At 47.9% G+C, this 25,260-nt stretch overlaps 1 protein-coding gene across 3 annotated transcripts in view; it reads right to left on the reverse strand.

The window, feature by feature from the left end:
• TEX10 (testis expressed 10) overlaps positions 1–25,260 on the reverse strand; it is a 429,953-nt gene that overhangs the window by 145,092 nt on the left and 259,601 nt on the right. For all 3 annotated transcript variants that reach the window (XM_085606784.1, XM_085606783.1, XM_085606782.1), the window contains exon 11: positions 1,857–1,937. In XM_085606784.1, the coding sequence (XP_085462910.1) occupies positions 1,857–1,937 (81 nt within the window). The remainder of the gene's footprint in view (positions 1–1,856; positions 1,938–25,260) is intronic.

The following is a 25,260-nucleotide window of genomic DNA, read 5'->3' on the forward strand; positions in this document are numbered from 1 at the left end:
TGGGAGGGGAGAAGCCACACGGACAAGGGGCGGGTGGGAGGGGAGAAGCCACACGGACAAGGGGCGGGTGGGAGGGGAGAAGCCACACGGACAAGGGGCGGGTGGGAGGGGAGAAGCCACACGGACAAGGGGCGGGTGGGAGGGGAGAAGCCACACGGACAAGGGGCGGGTGGGAGGGGAGAAGCCACAGGGACAAGGGGCGGGTGGGAGGGGAGAAGCCACAGGGACAAGGGGCGGGTGGGAGGGGAGAAGCCACACGGACAAGGAGCGGGCGGAAGGGGAGAAGCAACACGGACAAGGAGCGGGCGGAAGGGGAGAAGCAACACGGACAAGGGGCGGGCGGAAGGGGAGAAGCAACACGGACAAGGGGCGGGCGGGATGGGAGAAGCAACACGGACAAGGGGCGGGCGGGAGGGGAGAAGCCACACGGACAAGGGGCGGTCGGGAGGGGAGAAGCCACACGGACAAGGGGCGGGCGGGAGGGGAGAAGGCACACGAACAAGGGGCGGGAGGGAAGAAGGCACACGGACAAGGGGCGGGCGGGAGGGAAGAAGGCACACGGACAAGGGGCGGGCGGGAGGGAAGAAGGCACACGGACAAGGGGCGGGAGGGAGGGAGGGAAGAAGGCACACGGACAAGGGGCGGGAGGGAGGGAAGAAGGCACACGGACAAGGGGCGGGTGGGAGGGAAGAAGGCACACGGACAAGGGGCGGGTGGGAGGGAAGAAGGCACACGGACAAGGGGCGGGTGGGAGGGAAGAAGGCACACGGACAAGGGGCGGGTGGGAGGGAAGAAGGCACACGGACAAGGGGCGGGTGGGAGGGAAGAAGGCACACGGACAAGGGGCGGGTGGGAGGGAAGAAGGCACACGGACAAGGGGCGGGTGGGAGGGAAGAAGGCACACGGACAAGGGGCGGGTGGGAGGGAAGAAGGCACACGGACAAGGGGCGGGTGGGAGGGAAGAAGGCACACGGACAAGGGGCGGGTGGGAGGGAAGAAGGCACACGGACAAGGGGCGGGTGGGAGGGAAGAAGGCACACGGACAAGGGGCGGGTGGGAGGGAAGAAGGCACACGGACAAGGGGCGGGTGGGAGGGAAGAAGGCACACGGACAAGGGGCGGGTGGGAGGGAAGAAGGCACACGGACAAGGGGCGGGTGGGAGGGAAGAAGGCACACGGACAAGGGGCGGGTGGGAGGGAAGATGCCACACGGACAAGGGGCGGGTGGGAGGGAAGATGCCACACGGACAAGGGGGGGGTGCAAAACAGATTTAAGAAGGAACACTGACAAAGAGGAAGAAGAAAAAAAAATTGTATGAGCAGCGGAAGGAAACTAATTGAAATAATGTAATTAGTACTTGGTTAATGCTTCACACGTAAGAAGAGGAAATTAAACTGGCACATGCTGGCCAATTAGGAAGCAGCATATGTGAGAAGTAATTAAGCGAACGATTGGTAAATAATAGGTGGGCTCCAAGCCCCTTTTTGTAATTATCTCTCAGAAGTGACAGTGCATGCACACGGTCTTATGCAAGACCGAAAAAGAGAAATGCAAGGGTGTGCTGTGATCAATAACACCTCAAATTACACTGAATCTTGGAAGATGCTGTGATTATACAGTATTGTAAAATGGAAACTATTGCCCCAGTGACCAAAAGTATGTCCCTTATTGCTTCAGAGCCACAATTTGAACAGATTATAGTTTTGAACCTTTATGTGTCATGACAACCTTTAAACAAAAAAACACTCATGTTTATTTCTACTATTAGGCAACAGCTAGTTCAGTCACTTTCAAAATAACTGAGATCACAGGGGGATAAAAAAATCAAAGATTCATACATATGGATGTTTCCTCACCAGATGTTTGTGAATGGCGTTGTGGATGATATCCAAGCATTGACTTCGTGCAGGGACAGTAGACAAACTTTGACACACAGCCTGTCAAGATAAAAAATTGTTTCTTCTAAGGCACATGATAACTGATTTAATATCCTAATGCAAATACAAGAACTTCTACAATAACTGTGGAATGTATCTAGTATTTTGTTTTAATTTGCTTATTGGGCATTTAAAATACACAATATAATCGAAATATTCCATGAATACATAAGGAGTCACATTTTTTGTCATTATTATATTACAACGAGTATATCTTTCAAAGAGGATGGTAATCAAGGGGCTCTGTTAGCAGATCTGCAACATTTCTGAGCACTCTGCTACATCTTCTGCTACATCCTCTGCCACTTTTTCATTTGTAACTGTTTCTCTGCCACAACCTACTCCAACTTTGATAGTTTGGAGGACATTACCTTTTCTAATGTACTCCGATCCAGCGTTTTGCCAAAACTGTTTCAATGCAATACACTTTCTTTTCATTGTATTGTTCTTTTTCTCATGATAGATTCTCAAAGGACAATATTTTACTGTTTTTTCTAGGATGTTACCAGTCACTGATCTCGAGGAAGCCACCACACTATGATAAAACTCCTGAATACTAGAGCACTCCAGACCATAGATTGAAAGTCCACCCGACTCTCTGTATCCATTACAAGGGGCATTGCTGGCAGAAAAAACAATTGTTAATTTCTGTGGGTTAAGGCATGTTCTATGTAAATAATTAAATGGTGTCAATTTGAATCTAGCATTTGTGGATAGCATGAGTCCAACTAGTGCGGTGCTATATACATCCTATCAAATTTTTTACCACATGTTATTGCCTTAAGGGTATTCGTAATTAGTTTGCGCCCCTCTGCCCCCAACAAGGCGCAGTATCATGTCCATTGTGGAAGTGCTTTCTGAGCCCTATGGAAATGTGGTATAGTCTGTATTTGTAGAGCACGGAACTAATCATCCCCAAGTGTCTCAAGGTGCTGGGGGCCGTCGGGGAGGATTAAGTGAGCTATTGCCCAGAGTCACAGGTGGCTGAGCTGAGCTGCCACCGGGAGCAGGGATCTAACCGTGAGCCCCACACTCTGGAGTCAGCTGCTCTGGCTGCTGCGCCACGCCTCTCCCACCAGAACTATTTTAGTGTGTTACAAGAATTGCCCTCCACACACAGCAGCCACCTTCCATCTTGAATACCCCTTGTCTCCATTCTCGTACAGTTATGTTTTTCATAACATTCTTGAAAGGTTGAATAATCCACAATAGTATTTATAAGGCAAATTAAAGAATTTAAAATAATCTGATAGAGACATCTAGCTGCAGATTCCTTACCTTTGAACTTCCAGGCGTCAGACTAGATCCAGAAGATTTTGATAGCAGTACCCACACGTCTATAGGTAGTGGCGGTCGACTCAGCGTGACGTTGTTGCTGCAGTCAGTTCTTTTCTTTCTGCGCCAGCCACCGCAGATTCGATGAAGAGGGCTATCCCCTGACAGACCTTTTCCGACTTTTTGTCGAGTCATTTTGATGTGTAGGTATGTCCAAGAAGACCTTGGGGTTCAAGCTGGGCAGCACCTGTCACCACGTCATTTTGGCCACGGACCCCCACATGGTGTGTCTTTAGTGCCTGGAGTGGGACCACGACACACAGTTGTGTTCTGATTGCTGGGCCTCGACTCCGAAGGCTTTGAGGGAGCGGTCCTTAAAGCCAATCGCTCCCTGGTGTACGGATCCACAGAGGTCGCCTTGTCCATCTTGCTCCTTGTCTAGAGGAAGGTGTGAGAATCGCTTTTGGGGATCGTAGTTTTCTTCCTCCCAGTTGAAGTCATCGCCGTCAGGTAAGAAGCACCATAAAAAGCAAAAGAAGTCAAAGCCTGCCTCAACTTTGCCCCGTCCATCACGCAATGAGACGGAGGAGCCTTGGCGTTCGAGGCCCCGCTCTGTGGAGAGGTGCCTGGCTCGGCTTCGAGTTTCCATCCCTTTCCGGCTTTACGGGGCCAGGAGCGACCCCTGCCCAATTGAAAGAATTTTTTTGTGCCATGTGCAACATTTTGGTGGCCTGACCCTGCTGTCCTGCCTTCAGGGCTCAGAGGCTCAGCAGGAGATCCCATGGTCTCCGTGCCTCTGGTCCAACAGCCTCCTCTTCAATCCGCTCCTGGATCCGGACCAGCACCGGTTGTACGTCAGCATCCTTCCCAAGCGCCACGCCTGACACAGACACTCGGCGACACCGGCACCCACTGACGGCGCCTCCCCTATCGTCATTCCAGACGACATGGAGACACGCAGATACCGGCGCCGACGAATCCGTACGGCTCCATGCTGTTCACCCTGCCCTATTCTGAAGGGCTAGGAATGGATGACTGGGAGGAGCAATAGGATCCCTTAGAAATCCCACAACCAAATCAAGACCTGGTATGAGGACCTGGGTGATGCCAGCGCCTGGACACCTCTCCAGATTCTGGCATGCCGTCTCCCCCTAACCTGGCTACGAAGGAGGGGGGCTTTGTTTGCAATGGAGGAACGTAGATCTTGGACCTGCAGCTTCCTACAGTGGCAGTCTAGACTAACATCTTGACGAAGGTCCTGCAGCCTGGTGTCTCCATTTCGAAACCCTTACTGCCTTTCAACGAGGCCTTGACCAACGTTCTACTGGGCACCTGGTCCAAGCTTAGCACAGGAGCCACTGTGAATAGAACCATGGCTTGCCGCCACCACCCTGCACCGGGTGACCAAGTTTTCACATCCACCCATCCTACCCAACAAAGCTTGGTGGTCCAAGCATCCACTTCCCGTGGAGTGTTCCCTTTCACATCCCCGGATAGGGAATTCAAAAAGCTGGACAGCTTCGGTAAGAGGATCTTTTCTTCTGCCAGCCTAGCATTGCGGTCGGTAAACACTGCATGCCTCTATGGGCCGTTATTCCCATTCAATATGGGATACAGTTGTGCAAGTGCTGCCAAGAGTCTAGGAGGAGGACCAGGCTCTCCTCTCCCAAGCTATTTCAGATGGGAGAAATGCAACAATGTGTGCCATACGCTGTGGCTTAGACACAACAAACTCACTAGGCAGAGCGATTTCCTCGACTGTGGCCGTAAGGTGCCACATCTGGCTGAGGACTTCTGGTTTTTCAGGGGATGTCCGAGCTAATCTTATGCCCTTTGATGGTTTCCGTCTCTTCAGAGGCCAGGCACATGCAGAGCTTGAGCACTTTACGGACTCGCACTTTACGGACTCGCAGTCTACGACCAAGCCATCAGATCTTATCACGTCATACCGGCCTGTGTCTGCTTTTTGCCCCTTTCGAGGCTATGGAAGGGGTTTCCAACCGCGCCAAACCGGTTCCAGTCAAAGGATCCCGCAAGCCCAGCAACCTCTGCGGGCCCATGGACACAGTTCACCCCGACCCCGTGAATCGAGTGTACAGTAGTCGAGTCAAGCCACAAACCCCTCCTCCACCGTAAAACCTTCCTAGTCCAATCCTTCAGGATCATGGACGTCCAGTTTGGGGCAGGTTGTGGTTGCTATTCCCGGTATTTTCTGGTTGCAAAGAAGGACGGAGGCCAACGTACTATCCTTGATCTTAGGTCCCTCAACTACTTCCTAAAAAGGAGAAGTTCAAAATGCTCCCCCTTGCTCAGGTCCTGTCTGCCCTGGACCCAGGAGACTGGAGGGTAGTGTTTGACTTGCAGGACGTCTATTTTCACATCCCGGTACTGCCAGCCCATCGCCACTACCTGCAGTTTATGGTGAGCCACTAGAACTTTCAGTTTTCTGTGCTCTCCTTCGGCCTTACAAGTGCCCCTCGGGTGTTCACCAGGTTGACGGCAGTGGTCGAAGCCTATCTGCTGAGATTGCGGTTCCAGTATTCCCCTATTTTTACGACTGGTTGTTGAAGGCAGGCTCGTCTCCCACCTCCAGACTACGGCAAGACTTGTGCATTCGCTGGGGTTCACTATCAACATGCAGAAGTCACACTGACTCCCTCTCAGACACTCCCTTTCATCGAGCAGTTCTGTACATGGTGGTTTCGGGCTTATACTCCCGAATGGCGAGTCCAGGATATTCAGGCTATGATACCAATGTTTTCAGCCTTTATCCTGGATTTCAGTGAGAATGACTGGGAGGCTGTTGGGCCTCCTGCTAGTGGACCATACCAGATGGCACATGCGGGCTCTGCAGTAGGACCCGAAGTTCCAATGGGCACAGCATCTGGAAAATCTCACTGACCTGGTTCAGCTATCGGAGGGCACTGCACACGACCTGCAGCGGTGGCTCACAAACTGCAGCTGGGTCAGGGGCAGACCTCTCTCCCTTCGTCACCCAGATCTCACAGTAGTGACAAATTCTGGGATGGGGCGGCCATCGGGGAGAGGTGGAGATCAGAAGACTTTGGTCTCTGGCAGAAGCAAACGTTTCTATTAACCTGTTGGAGCTTTGTGCAATCCGATTGGTACTGAAAGCCTTTTTACCATCCCTCAATGGGAGGCTAGTTCAGGTGTTCACAGTCAACACTACCTGCATGTGGTACTGCAACAAACAGGGCGGAGTGGGGTCATGGACCATGTGTCAAGAGGCCCTGCATCTGTGGACTTGGCTGGAACAACATGACATATCCCTGGTGGCTCAACATTTGACTGGTTCTCTGAAAGCCAGAGTGAATGAACTTAGCCCTTGGTGCCTTGCGGATCACAAGTGGTGTCTCCATCCGGAGGTGGTGCAAGGTCTTTCTACAGTGGGGAGACCCTTGGTTAGATCTGTTCACCTCCAAAGAGAATGCCATGTCAGCAGTTTTACGCGTTTGTGTTTCCAAGTCTGCTCTCACACGGCAAGGCTTTCCATCGCGAATGGAGCACAGGCCTCCTGTATGCCTTCCGCCCATACCCCTCCTGCCGAGAGTGCTCAAGAAGATCAGGAGCGATCGAGCCCAAGTCATCCTTGTGGTTCCAGACTGGGCATGGGGAGTGTGGTATCCCAAGCTTCTGCAAATAAGCATTGATCCTCGGATCAGGCTGCCCATTCAGGAGGATCACAGCAGTAGGGGAGGGTTCTCCACCAGAACCTGTCCACGCTACGCCTCCTTGAGTGGAGATTGAGCGGTGACAGTTGACAGCTTTTGACCTTCCTGACGAAGTCTGAAGTTATTCCAGCAGCCAGGCGTCCCTCCACAAACCGGTATACGCCTGCAGAGGGCAAAGATTTAGTAAATACTGGACAGAACATTTTGTTGACCCCTGGTCTGCCTCCCTCTCTGATATTCTCCTTTCCATTTTCTCCTTGGCCCAGCAGGGGTCTGCTCTGGGCACCCTGAAGGGCTACCTTTCGGCCCTGTCTGCTTTTCTTTGGCTGCCAGATGAGCCATCACTTTATAAATCACTCCTTGTAAATAGATTTTTGAAGGGGCTTACCCATTTGTTTCCCTCTTCTCCTTTATTATGCCCCAGTGGGACCTTAATTTGGTCCTACTTTCTTGATATGTTCAACGTTTGAACCACTGCACAACTGCCCCCTCCTGCTGCTCACTATCAAAACAATCTTTTTAGGGGCAATAATTTCTGTCAGGAGGATGAGTGAACTGCAGGGTCTGTCATCTCAGCCTCCTTACCTGACCCTCTTTCCGGACAAAGTAGTAACACCTTTCCATCTGGGACAGTCTGTTACCCTGCCCACCTTCTATGCACCTCTACATCCTTCCAAGGAAGAGGAGCGTTTCCACCGTATGGATTCAAAAAGAGCGTCATCATTCTACCTTGATTGCACTAATAAGTTCTGTGTGGATGACCAACTGTTTGTAGGATACATTGAAGCAAAAAAGGGTGCGCTGTTCAGAAAAGGACAATTTCACGCAGGGTCATCCTCTGCATAAAATGTAACGCCTTGTCAAAGAAACAGCCGCCAGAAGGCCTTAGTGCCCATTCTACCAGGGCAAAGGCAGCCACCATGGCTCTGTTGTTCCGGTTCGTGACATCAGCCAAGTGGCCACGTTGGCATCTCTGCACGTAGTCCCGCCTCCAGGGATAGTATTGCTTGGGTAGCTGTTCAAACGTGCTTATACATTGAGGATGTACGGCAAGAGAACTTTTTTCGGATCCACATGATAATACTTTCTTGCAAATGGTGCAAATCACCTTCTGCACCTTCACTTTCTTCTGCCCTTCAGGTATTATACAAGACTCCCAAACAATGCTCTCATGTCTCTTCTTTGGGGGTTCTTCAACCTCCTCCACCAAATTGCCTTCCTCCTCATGCTGCATATCTTAAGAAGCTGTTTTGCTTTAAAGAAAAGCAAAAAACACCAAACTGTCTTCAAAATAGGAGCCTCCTGAATAAGTTGACTAATCACAGCCACGCCCAAATTTGGGACAAAACTGGTGGGATTTCTCTTTCTACATGATAGAAGGGTCTTTAACCAATCAAATCCTTTTATTTTTGAGTGACATGGGATGTCCGACCCGTAAGCGGTTGCGTTGCGTCTGGGGCGCGATTCTGTGAATGCATATTATGCCATTTTATTTGACTTTAAGTATTCCTCTCCCTTTAATATAAAGGAAAAACACCTTTCAATGTAATGTATATATATATTTTTTTAAATAAACATCAGAGTCGTGCACCATATACAAGGCCAAAAACACGTGCTGTGACCTTGCGCGACGGCATTGGGGCTCCTCAAAATTTTGTCACAAACACTAAAACATTTTCTATTTAATGTAATCTTACTTTGAGTGTATTAGTAAAACTATGAAGTAAAAGTAAGCCAGAGAAGTGCATACATGTATATGTCGCAAGAAACTTCTCCGAAGAAAGAGAAGAGGCCGCAGTAGGGGAGACCATGAGGGCATCTTTATTCAAAAATGTACAGCAACGACGAATGCATTTCGGCTAGATTAGCCTTCTTCAGCGCCAGCAGTATTCAGGAGGTATGTTTGCCAGTGTATATTTCAATGTCCTGCCACAAACTGATTGGTTGTGATCCGCTCCGCCCCAAAGCGACTGCCTTTAGCTCACCTGCTGCAGATCACATGGTGCATGTGAACTCCAAGTCCCAGAATGCTGTTGCTTGTCCAGGTAGGTATAGCGGGGGAATATATATATGTGTATTCATACTTCCAACATTACGTCAGTCATGTACCCTACGCGATTTCGGACACATTACTGGAAACGGTGTGTGAAACCATCACAACTCTCTAAAATTAATCAATATTGTTACAAATCAAGTATCAATTCCCAAATTCATTTTTGTATCCTCTATATCAATAATCCTCTGACCTTTAAATACTATATACACACACACACATATATATACATACATTTACACACACTATTAATAGTTACAGTGCGCCAGAGTTGCGTACCAAACGCGAGAGGTCACAAAGGGTACAATACTCCTGTATTTATTGTATTCCTTTAAATAATGGTACTATATACAAAAAACATTTTAGTGTTTTTAAACACATATAAACTCATTACAGAAACAGACTTTTGCACTGAATTAAAATAAATATTTAAAAACAAATTCTTTTTTACATATATAATCAAATACTTACAGATTTATTATTTTTTTTTTTTTTACAGAGTTTATATAGCGCGAACTTGACCCGAATCTGGTATCAGAGCGCTTTACATATCACTAGTTGCATTACATGAGGACACATTCATTTTTGGTAGGCACGGGGAGATTAAGTGATTTGCCCAGAATCACAGGATGGTCAGCGTCACTGCCGAGACTCGAACCCAGTTCCCCAGATTCGAGGTCGACCGCCCTAGCCGTTAGGCCAACTCCTCTCCCCATGTATACATACACTCTGTTATACAGTATTATATACCACCAAAGATTAACTTTCACTAATTATACCATATAAGAAAATATAATAAAAAACCTTTGGTTTGTTAGTATTCGCTTAAAATAAAATTTTCCATAAACGTATTACTTGAGGTATAAAATTTAAGAAAAAAATTGCAAAAATAAAACATTTAAAAGATGTTAGTGTCAAAATACAATAAAAGAAATACTATATACATATATCTATACTAAAAAATAAAACATAAGAGGCATATTCTAGATGGAAAATAAATTTTACAAATCTTACATATTCACTTTAAAAACCAAAGGTTACAAGGACGACATAGTTAGGAAATAAAATTTAAAAAACCTTAGAAATTGACTGGAAAAAAAAAAAGGTTACATGGACGTTATAGTTAGCCTCAGATTTCACATGTACAAAACCAGTGAAATTCGGCAGTTATAGTTGCCCAAGCTAACTATAACACACACCCCCGCAAAGCACTGCTTATGACCTCACATATTACATCATTCATGACATGGTCAGTGTCCTCACTTATGACATCACAAATGACATCACCCAGTGAGTGTATATATTATGTAAGAGTTTGATTGTTAAATAAGACATGTTCTATTACAACATTTATGACATCACTGATGACATCTCAAATTAACAATATAAGGAGGTTCGTTTTGTCACAACTTATGGTTAGTGCTTAAGAAATCTAAATTTGGACCATTTTCTACGAGGTCTCAAATATCCTAGTCATTCATTTCAAATAAATATTCGGACATGGAGAATGAAACATGTAATTTCAGCAGCAGCCTGCCGGTTAACTCACTGGTGATCAACTGTAGTTAGACCACAGTGTGCTAATGAGTAAAATTGTGGCTCACTTGAACGCCATATTGATGGGATCAAAGTTGTAAAACTGAAACCATTTCCCACAGAGGATACTGCAGTAAATTAAAAAACAAGCATTGGCATAGCCAATAGGTCTCGCCTTTGGGACCTTATAAGTGTTTAGCTATGCAACAGTTGCATAACTAAATACTTATAAGGTCCCAAAAGCGAGACCTATTGGCTATGGAAAGCGGCCGTGTGGCCGCGAAAGTGATCGCGATGGCGATCAATCAAACATCAAAGCGGCCGTGCGGCCGCGAAAGTGAAAGTAATTGCGGTCAAGCGCTGCACGCGCGCCAGCGCACATGCACTGTAGCGCTAGGCTGGCCTGGTAGCCCTTTTTGGAGCCCTCTCAATAAGTCTCGTCAGACCAGCGCATGCGCTGGGTCAGGCGAGACCTAATGAGGGTGTATGAGAACAAAAAAAGCCTCTCGAGATGGCCACCCCAGAAAAAAAAAAAACCCACATGTTCCCCAAATCACAAACTGTAGCCTGAATATAGCCTAATGACAGAAGTGTGCAATATGCTTACATAACTTTTGAAAAAATAATCAAGTGATCAGTTGGCTAAAAAACAAAAATAGCAACTAGTTTAAAAGTTCTTTTGTCGCTATTTAAGAACTCAAGAACTGTGTCCTCATTATAGCTTTCTGGAGGACTAGCCATAATTTCCATGAGAATAAGAACCCACCTATTTTGTTCACATCAAAATAAATTACTTTATGTTTTACAGCATTGACTGCATCCATGGATTGCAGGGACCGGGGGCTGAGGTAGTACGCCAGCCATGCAGGATAGGTGAGAGAGGCTGTAGCAACACCACAAACCATGGAGGACATGAGGGAAGGGCAGAACAACAAATGGTGGCAAAAGGAATGGGGTAGGGGCACAGACTCAACAATAGAGGCAGGGGCCAGCTGACCACTTATCACAGGTAGCTAAGGTAGTGGCAGCACAATAGACCACAAATGGCAGGCGAAAGGGCAGTGGCAACACAAAGGAACATGGAAAGCAGGAGAGGGGGAGGCAGGGGCATTCACACGGACAACGGAGGAGAGGGGGGAGGGAGGCAAAGACAACAAGCAAATCACACAGGCAGGCAGGAGTGGGGAAGAGCAAGAATGACAGGAAGGATGGGCAGGGTCACACACACACACAAAGCAAAAACAAGCATTGGCATAGCCAATAGGTCTCGCCTTTGGGAAGTGTTTAGCCATGCAACAGTTGCATAAAAAGGGCATGAGCAGGGACTGAAAGCAGGCCAACAAGGGCAGTAAGCTGTCCACAGTGGGATGGGCAGGATGGGACAGGGGTATGCAGATGATGAATGGAGGATAGACAGAAGGGGCAGCAGCAGCAATCTGATCATGGCGAGCAGGCCGGCCGGTCAGCATAATGGACCATGTAAAGCAGAAGGGCAGGGGCATGCACCTGGAGAACAAACAGCCGGGGGTGTGGGTAGCATGCTGACCAAGGAGGGAAAACCAGTATGATTGTGGAAGCACAATGCACCATGGAGGGCATGAGGAAGGGAGATAGGGGCATGCAACATGGAGCAATGAAGGGAAGGCGGGAGGGGGCAGGTTGACCACATACGGCAGTCAGGAGAGCGTATCAGCACAATGGACCAAGTATGGCTGGTGGGAGGGTTAGTGGCACTACAATGGATCATGGTGGGCAAGAGGGAGGGGTCAGGGGCATGCATAAAAAAAACCATGAGGGAAGGAGAGAAGGGCAGCACAATGTGCTGTACTTGTCAGGATTCCTGCAACAGCTCACCTCTTGACAATCCAAATATACCCGCATGACTCGTACAATTCCTCCAAACACTTATTAGTGAACAAACGTCTTGTACCATGACTTTTAACCATATTGTGTGCTGTTGGTAATAGCCATCTGCAGCTGGTGTTCCCCAGTTTGTTTGAAAAGGCTTGATAGCTTTTACAGATGTTTTACCATGCATACGCAAGGCCAGGTTTCAGGCACCACGGAAAAATAGAGAAAATCGACCAGAATAAGCATCAAGTAACCGGCATAGATGATCTCAACGTGAACCTTCCGGAAGACAACCCTCATCAAATTATTCCCTGCACCTGTTCCTTGCTATGAGCAATTAGAAATAGACCTTTGTGAATATTCTAAAACGCCTTCTAGAAGACAGCCTCATCAAATTAATCTTCTACACCTGTTCCTTGCTATAAGCAATTAGAACGCAACCTTGGTCAACATTCTAAAACACCTTCTAGACGGCAACCTCATCAAGTTAACATCACTTGTTCGTTGTTACATTTAGAATGTGACCTTTAAGAATGTTCTGAAGCAGTCTTATTAAAAGACCGTCCACACTCCTCTCCTCTTAGCCTCTTCGCCTGCCATTTACCGGTTTCCCAACTTTCAAAACTCTGCCGTGCTAGCTCCCTTGTCCTTCCACGTTTTCCTCATCACAAAGGACGTCCTGTTTCAGAATTGCACCTGAATGGAAAAACAATAAGAAAAGGAGACGCATTAACAGACCATATTTCCGCTATGAGCTAAGCTCAGTCGCAACATCGAGCTTGCATACAAGGTAACCAGTGTTTTTGTTCAACTTGTACATTCTGCTGGCAGGGCTCTGCCAGAAAAGACTAGGGTGAAGCGAACCCCATCCAAATTAGCTTGTGGGTTTGTTGCTAGAATCATACTTACTACAGTTTTGAAACTCTGATGAAGGAACCTCTGTGGCCTATCTGAAAAGAACTGACAAAACTAAAGGTTAGTTTAGATATAAAACGTTTTTTTGAGGTAGGGTGGGCCCGTCAACCAGGGTTGACGGGCCCATGTGGGAGCAACAAGGATTAGTGTCATAGACTGCTGTCTGAGCTTCCGAACCACTAATGGAATGAGTGGGAGAGGCGGAAGAGCATAAGCAAATATCCCTGTCCAGTTCATCCATAATGCATTGCCTTTGGACAATGGGTGTAGATACTTGGACGCAAAGCTTGGGCATTTGCGTTTACATGTGTGGCGAACAGATTTATCTCTGGGAAGACCCACATTTGAAAGAATGGGAGGAGAACTTGAGGGTAGAGTTCCCATTCGTGGATCTGTTGTCGTTGATGACCGAAACCAGTCCTTGTTTCCGGTCCGGGGAGGACCTGGCTTGGCAGTTCGGGCTGGACTGTTCCCATGAAGCAGTGTCAAGACTGATTTGCATATGGCCAGGTCAAAACTGGGGCGGCATGTTGAGCAAAAGAATGATGAATTTAACCCAGATCTCTTGACTTGGGTTGAATGTTTTGATCTGTTCTGCATTCCGTCCATCAATTGTGTGTCCTTTGCTTTCTCGCCCGAAGTGCGCCAGTTATGCCCAGACGTGGGTCCTGGGCTCACTGATCCACTGGAATCAAGCTATCCTGGCTGAAGAGGCGTGAAACCCTGAAACCGGTCCTAGGATGCTTGTTTCCGGTCCAGGGAGGACCTGGCTTGGCAGTTCAGGCTGGACTGTTCCCATGAGGCACATTGTCAAGACTGATTTGCATATGGCCAGGTCTAAACTGGGGTGGCATGGTGAGCAAAAGAATGATGGATTTAACCCAGATCTCTTGACTGGGGGTGAATGTTTTGATTTGTTCTTCATTCCGTCCATCAATTGTGTGTGGTTGATGACTGAGCAGATCTGCAATCTGGTTGTTTACTCCTGGAAGATGTTCTGCAAGGAGATATATTTTGTGAGTTATGGCCCATCTCCAGATGTTCTGAGCTAATTGTCACAGCTGGAGAGTGTGTGTCCCCCCTGTTTTTGTATGTAGTACATTGCTGTCATGTTGTCTGTGAGAATCAGGGCAGCTTTGCCTAGTAGATGAAGTTGAAATGCTTTGAGCGCTAGAAAAATTGCTAGCAGCTCGAGATGGTTTATGTGGAGTTGCTTTTGTTGCAGAGTCCATATGCCCTGAATGGTATGCTTTTGGAGGTGAGCTCCCCAGCCAGTGAGCGATGTATCTGCTGTTAGCACTATCTGCGGAACTGAGCCTGAGCCTGGTTCCACTTACGTGCTAAGCACTCTAGAAGGGGGCGCATTTGGAGTCTTGCGTAAGGAATAATCAAGATGCGAGACGCCATCAATCCTAGTAATTGCATAAACACTCGAGCTGATGAATGTTGGGGCTGAAACAGAGATTAGAGTCTGCATGTTGCAGATTCTGACTGGGTTGGGACACGATAGAGCTTTAGGAGTGTCTATTGTGGCTCCTAAATACAATTGTATGTTGGACGGTTATAGATGATACTTGGTAAGGTATACAGTGAAACCAAGTTGGTGAAGTAGTTGCACTGTTTCGAGTGTGGCGTAGGCAGCTTTGCTGCGAGCTGGCTTTTATGAGCCAGTTGTCTAGATAAGGGAAGACATGGATGTGCTGTCTCAGATGAGCCGCGACTACTGTCAAGCATTTTGTGAAAACCCTGGGTGCGGTAGTTACTCTGAAATGGGAGTACCTTGAATTGATATTGTTGGCCGTCTACTAGAAACCGGAGGTATTTGTGGTGAGCAGGGTGAATGGGAATATGGAAATAGGGGCCCTTTAAGTCCAGAGTGGACAGAAAGTCGCCTTGCTGAAGGAGTGGAAGTACTTGTTGAAGTGTGACCATGTGAAAGTGGTCAGACTGAATGTATAGATTTAGTTCTGAGGTCTAATATAGGCCTGAGAGAGATGTCCTTTTTGGGAATTAAGAAGTACAGGGAGTATACTCTGGTCCCTTAGTATTGTAATGGGACTGGCTCTATAGCATGTTTTTCTAACAGAGAGAGAACCTCTTGCCTTAGAAGGGTAAGATGCTCTTGTGACATTGCATGTGATCTTGGAGGAATATTTGGGGAAGTGTCTGTAAGCTCCAGGGAGTAACCATACTGGATAATTTGCAGTACCCACTTGCCTGAGGTGATTGAATTCCAGACAGGTAGGAATTGGGAGAAACATCCCCCGACAGGAGTGGAATGATCGGGGGATAACGGAAGGAAGTCACTGTTTGAGTGGAAAGGGTGGCTGGAGTTGCCTCTGCCTTGTCCCTTACCGTTGTTCCCTCTAAAACCTCCTCTGAAATAACCTCTTGATGAGGGGGCTTGGTTATTGCCCTTATAAGAGGAGCAGGTATTTTTGGTGGATACATTTTTGGAACCACCCCTGTAAAAGGAGCGGCAAAAGGAACCCCTATTGGTAGGTAACTGCAAACCCCCATGGACTTTGCGACCTCTGTGTCTTTCTTCATTTTCTCTAGCAAGGTATCAACCGCTGAGCCAAAGAAATGTTCCTTATCAAATGGTTGGTTGAGAATGGAGGTTAGCACCTCAGGCTTGAATCTTGAGATTCTCAACCAAGCATGCCTGTGTAGGAGTATGCTAGTATGTACTGCACGGGCTGCGGTGTCAGCTGCGTCTAGGACACAGCTGATAGATGTATTGGTGATGAGTTTACCTTCTTGGATAAGATCATTAGCCCTAGTCTTTTGTTGATCAGGCAGAAATTGCATGAGTTTTTTCAACTCGTCGTAATGAGCCTTATCGTAGCGAGCCAGCAAAGCTTGAGCATTGGCAATGCGCCAATGGTTGGCTGCTTGTGAAGCCACTCTTTTGCTAGAGGCATCAATGAGCTTAGACTCCTTATCAGGAGGAGGAGCCTCACCTGTGGACTGTGAGTTAGCTCCTTGGCTAGCGTTGGAAACCATAAGCAAGTCTAAGGGCAACTGACCTCTAATATAAGCAGGGTCAGGCTTATTTTTTTTCTCCACTCTTGGTGTAATAATTCTTGCCCTCACAGGTTCTTTAAATATGTAATCTGTGTGCTTTAACATGCCTTTAAGCACTGGCAATGTATGAGTGGCTCTTTGAGAGGAAGTAAAGGTCTCAAAGAGGAAATCCTCTTCTAACGTCTCTTTATGGAGCTCCACCCAATGATATTGAGCAGCCATGTTAAGAAGCTCAACATATCCAATGTTATCAACAGGTGGGTAGGGTCTAGACGGATACAGATCAGGGTCATTATCTGTATTGGGGTCAGTATGATAATCCTCCCAAGGGTCGATGTCTTATGGCCTATACTGATCCTCATCCCCGCCATCCTGTGGGTCAGGTGGTAGTGGTAAATTTGAGGGTGTAATAAGTAAATTGGGATCAGTGGGAGAAGGAGGTGGATTGTAAGGGGGAGAAGAGTTAGTACCCTCACTTTTCCTTTTGAGAGGAATGTGGTAATCCTCTGGCTGGTCTATTTTACGTTTCTTTGGAAAGCTGGCATGGCTATGTCCTGTATCAGGGTGTATAACCTGTCTTTTCTGCTTCTGATCCAAAGGCGGAGCATCAGGACGAGGCTCTTTAGACGGAGTGTATTCTTCTTTACTCGCCGGTTTCCGCATTTAAGGTTTGTGCTCCAAGCCTTTCTGTGCGGAAGGTGGAATTGTTACCAGGAGATGTTTCGATTTCGGTGCTGAAGGTGTCGGTTCGGCACTGATTTTGGGGCGGCTCGAGCCGGAGGGCTCGTCTTTGAGTTTCGGAGTCGGGTCCGAGGGCGGAATATCGGAAACATTTTCTCGGTGCTGACCTTGGCCCAAAGGCAGAGGAGGGACCGGAGCCTTTTTCTTTGTCTGTTGGGGTGACACATAGGTATCTTTACTCAAGGTAGGCTGACTCCGAGTAACCCGCTCCTCCTCTTCCATGTCAAAGTCTGCTTCGGACACGGAGACATGTTGTTCTTGTTCCTCGGCTCCTTGAGCATGATGTTCTGTGTCGGAATCTTCGCCGAAGATGTCCGGTGCAGAGCTGCTTTGGTGTTGCATCTCGTGACATCGAGTCTGACTGTCACAAAGCGTTTTCTTCGAGTGAATCGATCGGCACGCTTCGCAGTCTTTCTCGTCGTGTTCTGGGGGCAGGCAGAGGTTGCAAGCTTCGTGCAAGTCGGTGCGTGGAAACTTAGCATGACACCCAAGGCAGTACTTGAAAGGAGTCTGTTCCATTGACTGCTGGTGCTGTCGGCGTGGGTAGGCCCGAAGGCCCGCCACGAGTTTTCCGATAGAGAATGGGAAGCCGCGATCGATAATACCATTGAGGGAAGTGGATTGCGAGTCAAAGGGGTCCGAGAAACGGTGCTGAATCGGAGCGCAGCAATACACATCCGATCCTGATGGCGGAAAAAAACAATTTCATGATGGAGCCAAAGCCCATGTGCACAATCACCGGAAGGAGGAGTTGCCTACCTCGTGATTGGAAAGACTTCTTCGAACAAAAACAAAGGGAAAACATCAGGACCCAACACTAGATGGCAGGCTATGCACTGCATGTGATCTACAGCTCACATGCCTAGAACACGCATTTTCTCTATACAAACCAAGTTTAAACTACACAAACTTTAAAAGTTATAGTTCTAATTTTCATTTACAATATATCCACTATACAGTGTAGTACAGCGGTGTATAGTGGATGAGCATAGAATGGAGTAGAATGTCTGAGTGGAGCGGTGTAGTGGGGAGTATAGTACAGTTAAGTGTCGCGTTATAGACTATAGTGGCGTGGAGAGCAGTACAGTGGACAGGTGTAGCACACAGATGAATAAAGTGCCATACATTTAAGTACTGTGTTGTACAGTAGAGTGTAGTGGGGTGCGTAGAGTGGCATAAAGTCTAGTTGATTGTTGTAGAGTGGAGTACAGTACAGTGTTGTAGAGTGTGGTAAAGTCCACTGGCATAACGTTTTTTTTAAGAGTACAATGGCATTGCGTGGTGTGCACTGGAGGAGTGCAGTAGAGTGGAGTATTATATCAGAGTGGAGTTAAATGGGGTACATTGACATACAAGGAGTTGCATACAGTGTTGTACGGTGGACTAGAGTAGAGTATTGTGAAATAGAGTTGTACAATGGAGTGAAGGGGCTTAGATGGGAGTAAAGTGTCGGAGGGTGGCATACAGTGCAGTAAAGTTTTGTACAGTGGAGTTGCATAGAGTACAGTAGTGTGTGAAACAGTGAAGCTGCGTAGAGTGGATTGCTGTATAGTTGCATAGAGCAGGGTAAAGTCTTGTGGAGTGCTGTAACGTAGGGAGGAATAAAGCACAATTGAGTGCATTTGTGTGTCGTAGGGCAGAATTGGACGGTGGAGGGGGATATAGTCTTGTGCATATATGGACAGCGGCGTGTAGAGGTATAGAGTGAAGTAGTGTCTAAAAGAGTGGCATAAAGTATAACAGAGTTTTGTAGACTGGAGGAGAGTACACTGGAGCGGCACAGCATACAGTAGAGTGACAAAGTGAAACAAGGTAGAGTGGAGTAGCGTAGACTGGAGAGGCATAGAGTGCAACAGTGTATAGAGTTGTAGCGTACAGTGGAGTAGGGTTAAATGGAATACTGCAAAGAGGAATGGCGTAGAGCAGAGTGGCATAGAGTGAAGTGATGTAGACTGTAGTAGTGTACATACCAGTGGGGTAAAGGGAAACTGTATTGAGTGGCAAAGAGTGGAGTCCAAAAGACTGTACAGTAGAGTGGCGTAGACTAGAATAGCGTATAGTGAAGTAATGTACACTGGAGCGGCGTACACTGGCATGGAATACACTGCAATAGCATACAGAAGAGTGGCGCCCAATGGAATAGCGTAGACTGGAGTGAGGTAGAGTGGAGTGGCACAGAGTGGAGTAGCATACAGTGGAGTGGCGTAGCTTATACTGGAGTAGTGTATGGTGGAGTGGCATACCGTGGAGTGGCATACACTGAAGAGGCACAGAGTGGAGATGCATAGAGTGTAATAGCATAGAGTGGACTTGAGTGGAGTTGTGTGCAGGGTAGTAATGTAGAGTGGAGTGGCTTACAGAGGAGTGTTGTACAGTGGAGTGGCATATAGTGTAATAGTGGAGTCGCATCCAGTGAAGTGATGTATAATGGAGTGGTGTAGACTGGAGTGGCATACCGTGGGGTAGAGTGTAACAGCATACAGTGAAGAGGCGTACATTGGAGTGGGGTCATATCAAATAGCGTGTAATTAAGGGGCGTAGACTGGAGTGCCAAACACTGGAGAGGCGTGGAGTTGAGGGGAAAGGCATACAGTGGAACAGCATACAGTAGAGTGGAGTGGCATACAGTGCAAAAGAGTGGAGAGGTGCACAGTAGAATTGCATAGAGTGGAATACTGTATAGCGGAGGAGCATCCAGTAGACTGGTGTACAGTGCAGTAACGTAGATTGGGGTGGCATAGAGTGGAGGTGCGTACAGTGTAAGAGCACAGAGTGTAGTGTTATGTTATTTAAATGTTATGTTATTTAAATTTATAAGGCGCACAGCTACCCCAAGCGGTTTTCCGGCGCTGGCAGGTAGAGTGGGCAGAGAAAGGAAGGAAATTACTGATTGAACAACCAGGTCTTCACTTGCCTACGAAAACTGGTAAGGACAGTTTCCTCCCTTACAGAGATCGGAAGAGCGTTCCACAGGGAGGGGCCCAGAAAGGAAAAGGACCTACCGCCCATCCTAGTCAGTCTAATTCTAGGAATATCAAACTTAGCCTGTCCAGCAGAGCGTAAATGATGAGAAGGAATATACAACTGGATTAACGATTGTATATATTGCGGGGCTATTCTGGAATTAATTTTAAACAAAGCTCAAAGCCTTAAATTTAATACTGTTCTCCACTTTCTGCCAGTGTAGTGTGCGAAGAAAATCGGTGGCAGATACCATTCTGGGAACTTGACACAACAGCTTTGCAGCTGCATTTTGCACCACTTGTAGCCTTCCTATTGTAGTTTTATTGACACCTAAGTATAGGACGTTACCTTAGTCAAGCCTAGAAGTAATCAGGGCTTGAATCAAAGTACGTTGAACAGAGAGGGGTAGCATCCACAACCTTTTTCTCAACCATCTCAGAATGGTAAAGCATGTCGCAGCCACATTAGTGATTTGTTGCTTCTTTGATAGATGGTCAGCAATAATGATACCCAGGTTTCGAACTTGACGTACTGGCTGAGGTAGCAAGCCCATTTCAGTGGACCAATGTTTGGCCCCCAAAGATATTGTTCTTTTCCTAAATCATAACCTCAGTTTTTTCTCCATTTAGTCTGAGCAAGTTATTCTGCATTCAAGATGCAATTTTGCCCAGACCAACTTGGAGAGCAGAAGAATCAGATCCCCTAAATGAAGTAAGGGAAAAGATTATCTGCGTGTTATCCGCATAGGGAAAAAGGACAGCTCAACCTCATCGGCAATATATGCCAACGGGCGCACATGGATATTAAACAACAATGGACTCAACACAGAACCCTGAGGGACTCCATGAGGAGAACAGTGGATATTAGAGTTTGCTGAGGTACAGAAAACGTGAAAAGTTCCATCAGACAGGAACGATCAGAACCACTGTAAGGCAGAGCCTCCGAGACCTAAAGACTGCAAGGCTTTTAACAAGACCGTATGAAACACAGTGTCGAAGGCGGCACTGAAATCAAGTAAAATGAGAGCCACCGTATCACCATGGTCCGAATGCTGTCTCAACATTTAGGTAACCCCAAGCAATGTTGATTCAGTGGAGAAACCTACTCTAAAATCCAACTGAGAAGGAATCTCAGAGACTCCACCAAAGAAGTCAACTGAAGGTTAATATGCTTTTCAAGAAGTTTAGAAAAGACCGGAAGCAGAGAGATAGGATGAAAATTAGATGGCATAGAAGGATCATCATTAGGCTTCTTTAAGAGAGGGAGCACCATGGCATGCTTTCAGTCAGGAGGAACAAAGCTTTCCTCTAAAGAGGCATTAGGAAGATACATGATCAGCTGGAGCGTTGGTGCCTCAAGCTGTTTCACCACGGAAATAGGAAGAAGATCTCTAGGAGAGCCAGATTTAATACTAGCCAAAAGATTGTTAAAAGCACTGAGTTCCAAAAGAGACCATGCTTCTACCCTGATGTTAGATTTAACATTATCCTGAAACCGACATAATTCCGTACTAACAGTAGTAGAAGTGGTATCATAAGTCTGTGGAGAACCAAGCGGATTGTCATAAGTAAAGTAGAATAGATTTTCTCAACTTTCTCCACAAAGAAGCAAGCGAGATTCTCGCATTGTGTAGCAGTTAAAGCACAATGGGTAGTCAGAGTATAAGAGCCAGATAATTCTTTGACTACCTTAAAGCACAAGTTACTTACCTTCGTTAACGATATATCTGTAAGAAACATTAGTGAGTTATAGATTACTTACATTAGAATTACCCCCAGGTGTCACACTAAATCCATAAAGTTTTTTTGTCAGCAGTACCTCTGCGCGTCAGAAGGTGGCGTCGGTCTGCTCCTCGTCCGTCGTCGTGCTCACCGGGATGACGTCGCGGCAGCTACTTAGACGCCGCCCTCGCGCGCTGACATCAGTTCTGTACACGACTTTCCACACCAGGACCGCAGAGTCATGCAAGACACTGACCATTGGTGCACAAAACTAGGGCCCTGAAAGGATATCCTTAACCCTAGAAAGCAGTTCGCAGAACGGGGAGGATGGGTGGGGCGGTAAGGAATCTATTACTATCTAATGTTTCTTACAGATAGATCGTTACCAAAGGTAAGTAACTTGTGCATCTGAAAGAAACACGTTAGGTATAGATTCCTTACCTTAGAATAGATACCCCAGCAATACCAACCCCGGTGGTGGGTCTGCGAACCAAGATCACATCAGAAAGTCCTGGAGAACATAACAGCCAAATAAGCAGTCTCTCCGGACTCGGCTGTCCAGACAGTAGTGTTTGTTGAACGTGTGCAGCGATGCCCACGTGGCTTCCTGACAGATGTCATTCAGAGGCACTCCTATTACCAAGGCAGTAGTGGCTGCCGTTGCCCTGGTGGAGTGTGCGCGTAGCCAGACTGGAGGTTCCTTTTTAGCCAGAGTGTAACAAGCCTTAATACACAACCCATCGATAAATGGGGCGTTTGTGTACGGCCTGATCCTTCTTTGCACCCACGTAGCCAACAAGAAGTTAATACCCAGAACTCTTTTGTGCGATAGAGATAGGAGAGCGCACGCTTTGGGTCCAGACGGTGGAGCCTCTCTTCTTCCTTTGAAGGAGGCGGAAAGAAGGTGGGCAAAGTAATGGTCTGCCCGATGTGAAAGGCAGTGATCAATTTAGGAAGAAAGGATGGACGGGTCCTGAGAACCACCTTGCCCGGATGAACTGACAGGAAAGGAGGTTTTGAAGAAAGAGCCTGGAGCTCACTCGCTCTTCTAGCAGAAGTGATGGCTACCAAGAAGCCAGTTATAAGAGTCAGAAGGCATAAAGGACAGTTATGCAGTAGCTCAAAGGGAGCACACATGAGATAGATGAGAACAAGGTTCAAGTCCCACTGAGGAATAACAAAGGGAATTGGAGGAAAAAGAGGAGTTAAGCCTTTTAGGAAAAGATTACCTACTGGGGACTTGAAAACAGAAGGGTGATCTGGCAACAGAAGGAAGGCAGAGATGGCTGAAAGAAAGCACTTGATAGTGCCCAGAGCAGAGCCCTGCTGGGCTAAAGAGAGAACAAACAAGAGTACTTCAGAAAAAGGGGCAGAAAGGGGATCCACAACCTTTGCTGTGCACCATGCCACAAATGTGTTCCACCTACAGGCATATACCGTCTTAGTGGAGGGACGCCTGGCTGCCAAGATTACATCACAGACTTCAGGAGGCAGGTCAAAAGACGTCAAGTGCCGCCGCTCAATCTCCACGAAAGGAGGTGGAGACTGGACAGGTTCGGGTGGAGAACCGTCCCCTACTGCTGCGACAGAAGATCCTGCAAAAGAGGCAGACTGAGCGAAGGACCGATGGCCATGTTGAGCAGCTCGGGATGCCAGACTCTTTGTGCCCAATCCGGAGCCACAAGAATGACTTGGGCCCGGTCGAGTCTGATCTCCTTCAGCACTCGGGGCAGAAGTGGTATAGGCTGAAAGGCATAAAACAGGCCGCAACTCCACTCGTGACGAAAAGCGTAGCAGAGCGAGTGCCGCCTTGGTAATTCCAACGCGCAGAATTGCTGACATTGCACGTTCTCTTCGGTGGCGAACAGGTCTAACCAAGGCTCTCCCCACTGTTGAAAGAGACCTTGCACCACCTCCGAATGAAGTCGCCATTCGTGATCCATCATGCACCTGCGGCTGAGTTCGTCCGCCCTGGCGTTCAGAGAGCAAACCAGGTATTGAACCACCAAGGAAATGCCCTGATGTTTCAGCCATGTCCAGAGACGGAGGGCCTCCTGACATTAGGGTCCATGACCCCACCCCGCCCTGTTTGTTGCAATACTACATGGTGGTGGTGTGGTCTGTGAACACCTGCACTACTCTTCCCCGGACAGAGGGAAGGAATGCCTTCAGTGCAAGACGAATCGCCCAGAGCTCCAGAAGGTTGATGTGAAGCCCGGACTCTGCTGGAGACCAGAGGCCTCTGATCTCCGCCTCTCCCATGTGGCCGCCCCATCCCAGAAGGGATGTGTCCGTCTGGTTGGGGAGGGGAGAGGGATCTGCCATTGACCCAATCCTGGTTCGTAAGCCACCACTGCAGTTGTTGAGCAATGCCCTCCGAGATCTGGACGCACTCGGACAGATTCCCCTGATGCTGCGCCCACTGGAACTTCAGGTCCCACTGCAGAGCCCACATATGTCACCTGGCATGATCGACCAGCAGGAAGCAGGAGGCCATGAGGCCCAGCAGCCTCAGGGTCATTCTGACTGAAACCCGGGATAGAGGCTGAAAGATCGGAATCATAGCTCGAATATCCCGGACTCACTGTTCGGGAGGATAGACTCGAAACAGTGTCGTGTCCAGAACCGCTCCGATGAAGAGGAGCTTCTGAGAGGGAATCAGGTGCGACTTTGGCACATTGATGGTGAACCCCACCAAATGCAGGAGGTCGGCCGTAGTCTGGAGGCGGGAGACGACTGCCTGGGGCGAGCCCGCCTTCAACAGCCAGTCGTTGAGATAGGGGGAAGACTGAAACCCCTGATCTGCGCAGATGATCTGCGACCACCGCCATCACTTTAGTGAACACCCGATGGGGGCACTGGTAAGGCCAAAAGGGAGCACAGTGAATTGAAAGTGCTAGTGGCCTACCGTGAACCGTAGGTAATGCTGGTGGGCCGGCAGGACGGGGAAGTGAAAACAAGCGTCCTGCAAGTCCAATGCTACCATCCAGTATTGTGGGTCGAGAGCAGACAAGTTCTAAGCAAGCGTCAACATCTTGAACTTCTCCTTCCGGAGGAAGCGATTGACGTCCCTGAGGTCCAAGATAGGACGCAGGCTCTTGTCCTTCTTGGGAACCAGAAAGTAGTGGGAATAACAACCACAACCTACTTCTGGGACAGAAACTCGCTCAATGGCTCCCTTGGCCAAGAGAGCCATAACTTCCTGCTGGAGAAGGGCCAGATGATCCTCCGACGTGGTGGTATCGCAGTGGCATTCCTGGAGGGGTAATCTCGAAGGGTAGGGAGTAGCCCCTTCGGACTATCTGCAAAACCCACCTGTCTAAAGTGATGGTGCGCCAGTGGGGGAGGTGATGGCGAATCCTGCCGCCCACTGGCGTCTGATAGGTCTGAAAGGATGGACTAAGATGGTTTGGAGGCTGCTGCAGAGGGTGGGTTGGTGGACTGGCCCGCCTGCTGGCCCCCGGAACCTCGCCAGTTGTTTCCACGTCCCCGGTCACGCGAAGGTTGGGTAACTTGCTGCGGCCTGTGGCCCCGAGTGGAACATAGCA

The sequence above is a fragment of the Triturus cristatus genome, chromosome 5_2 (genome assembly GCF_964204655.1).
Source record: "Triturus cristatus chromosome 5_2, aTriCri1.1, whole genome shotgun sequence".
Taxonomy (NCBI): domain Eukaryota; kingdom Metazoa; phylum Chordata; class Amphibia; order Caudata; family Salamandridae; genus Triturus; species Triturus cristatus.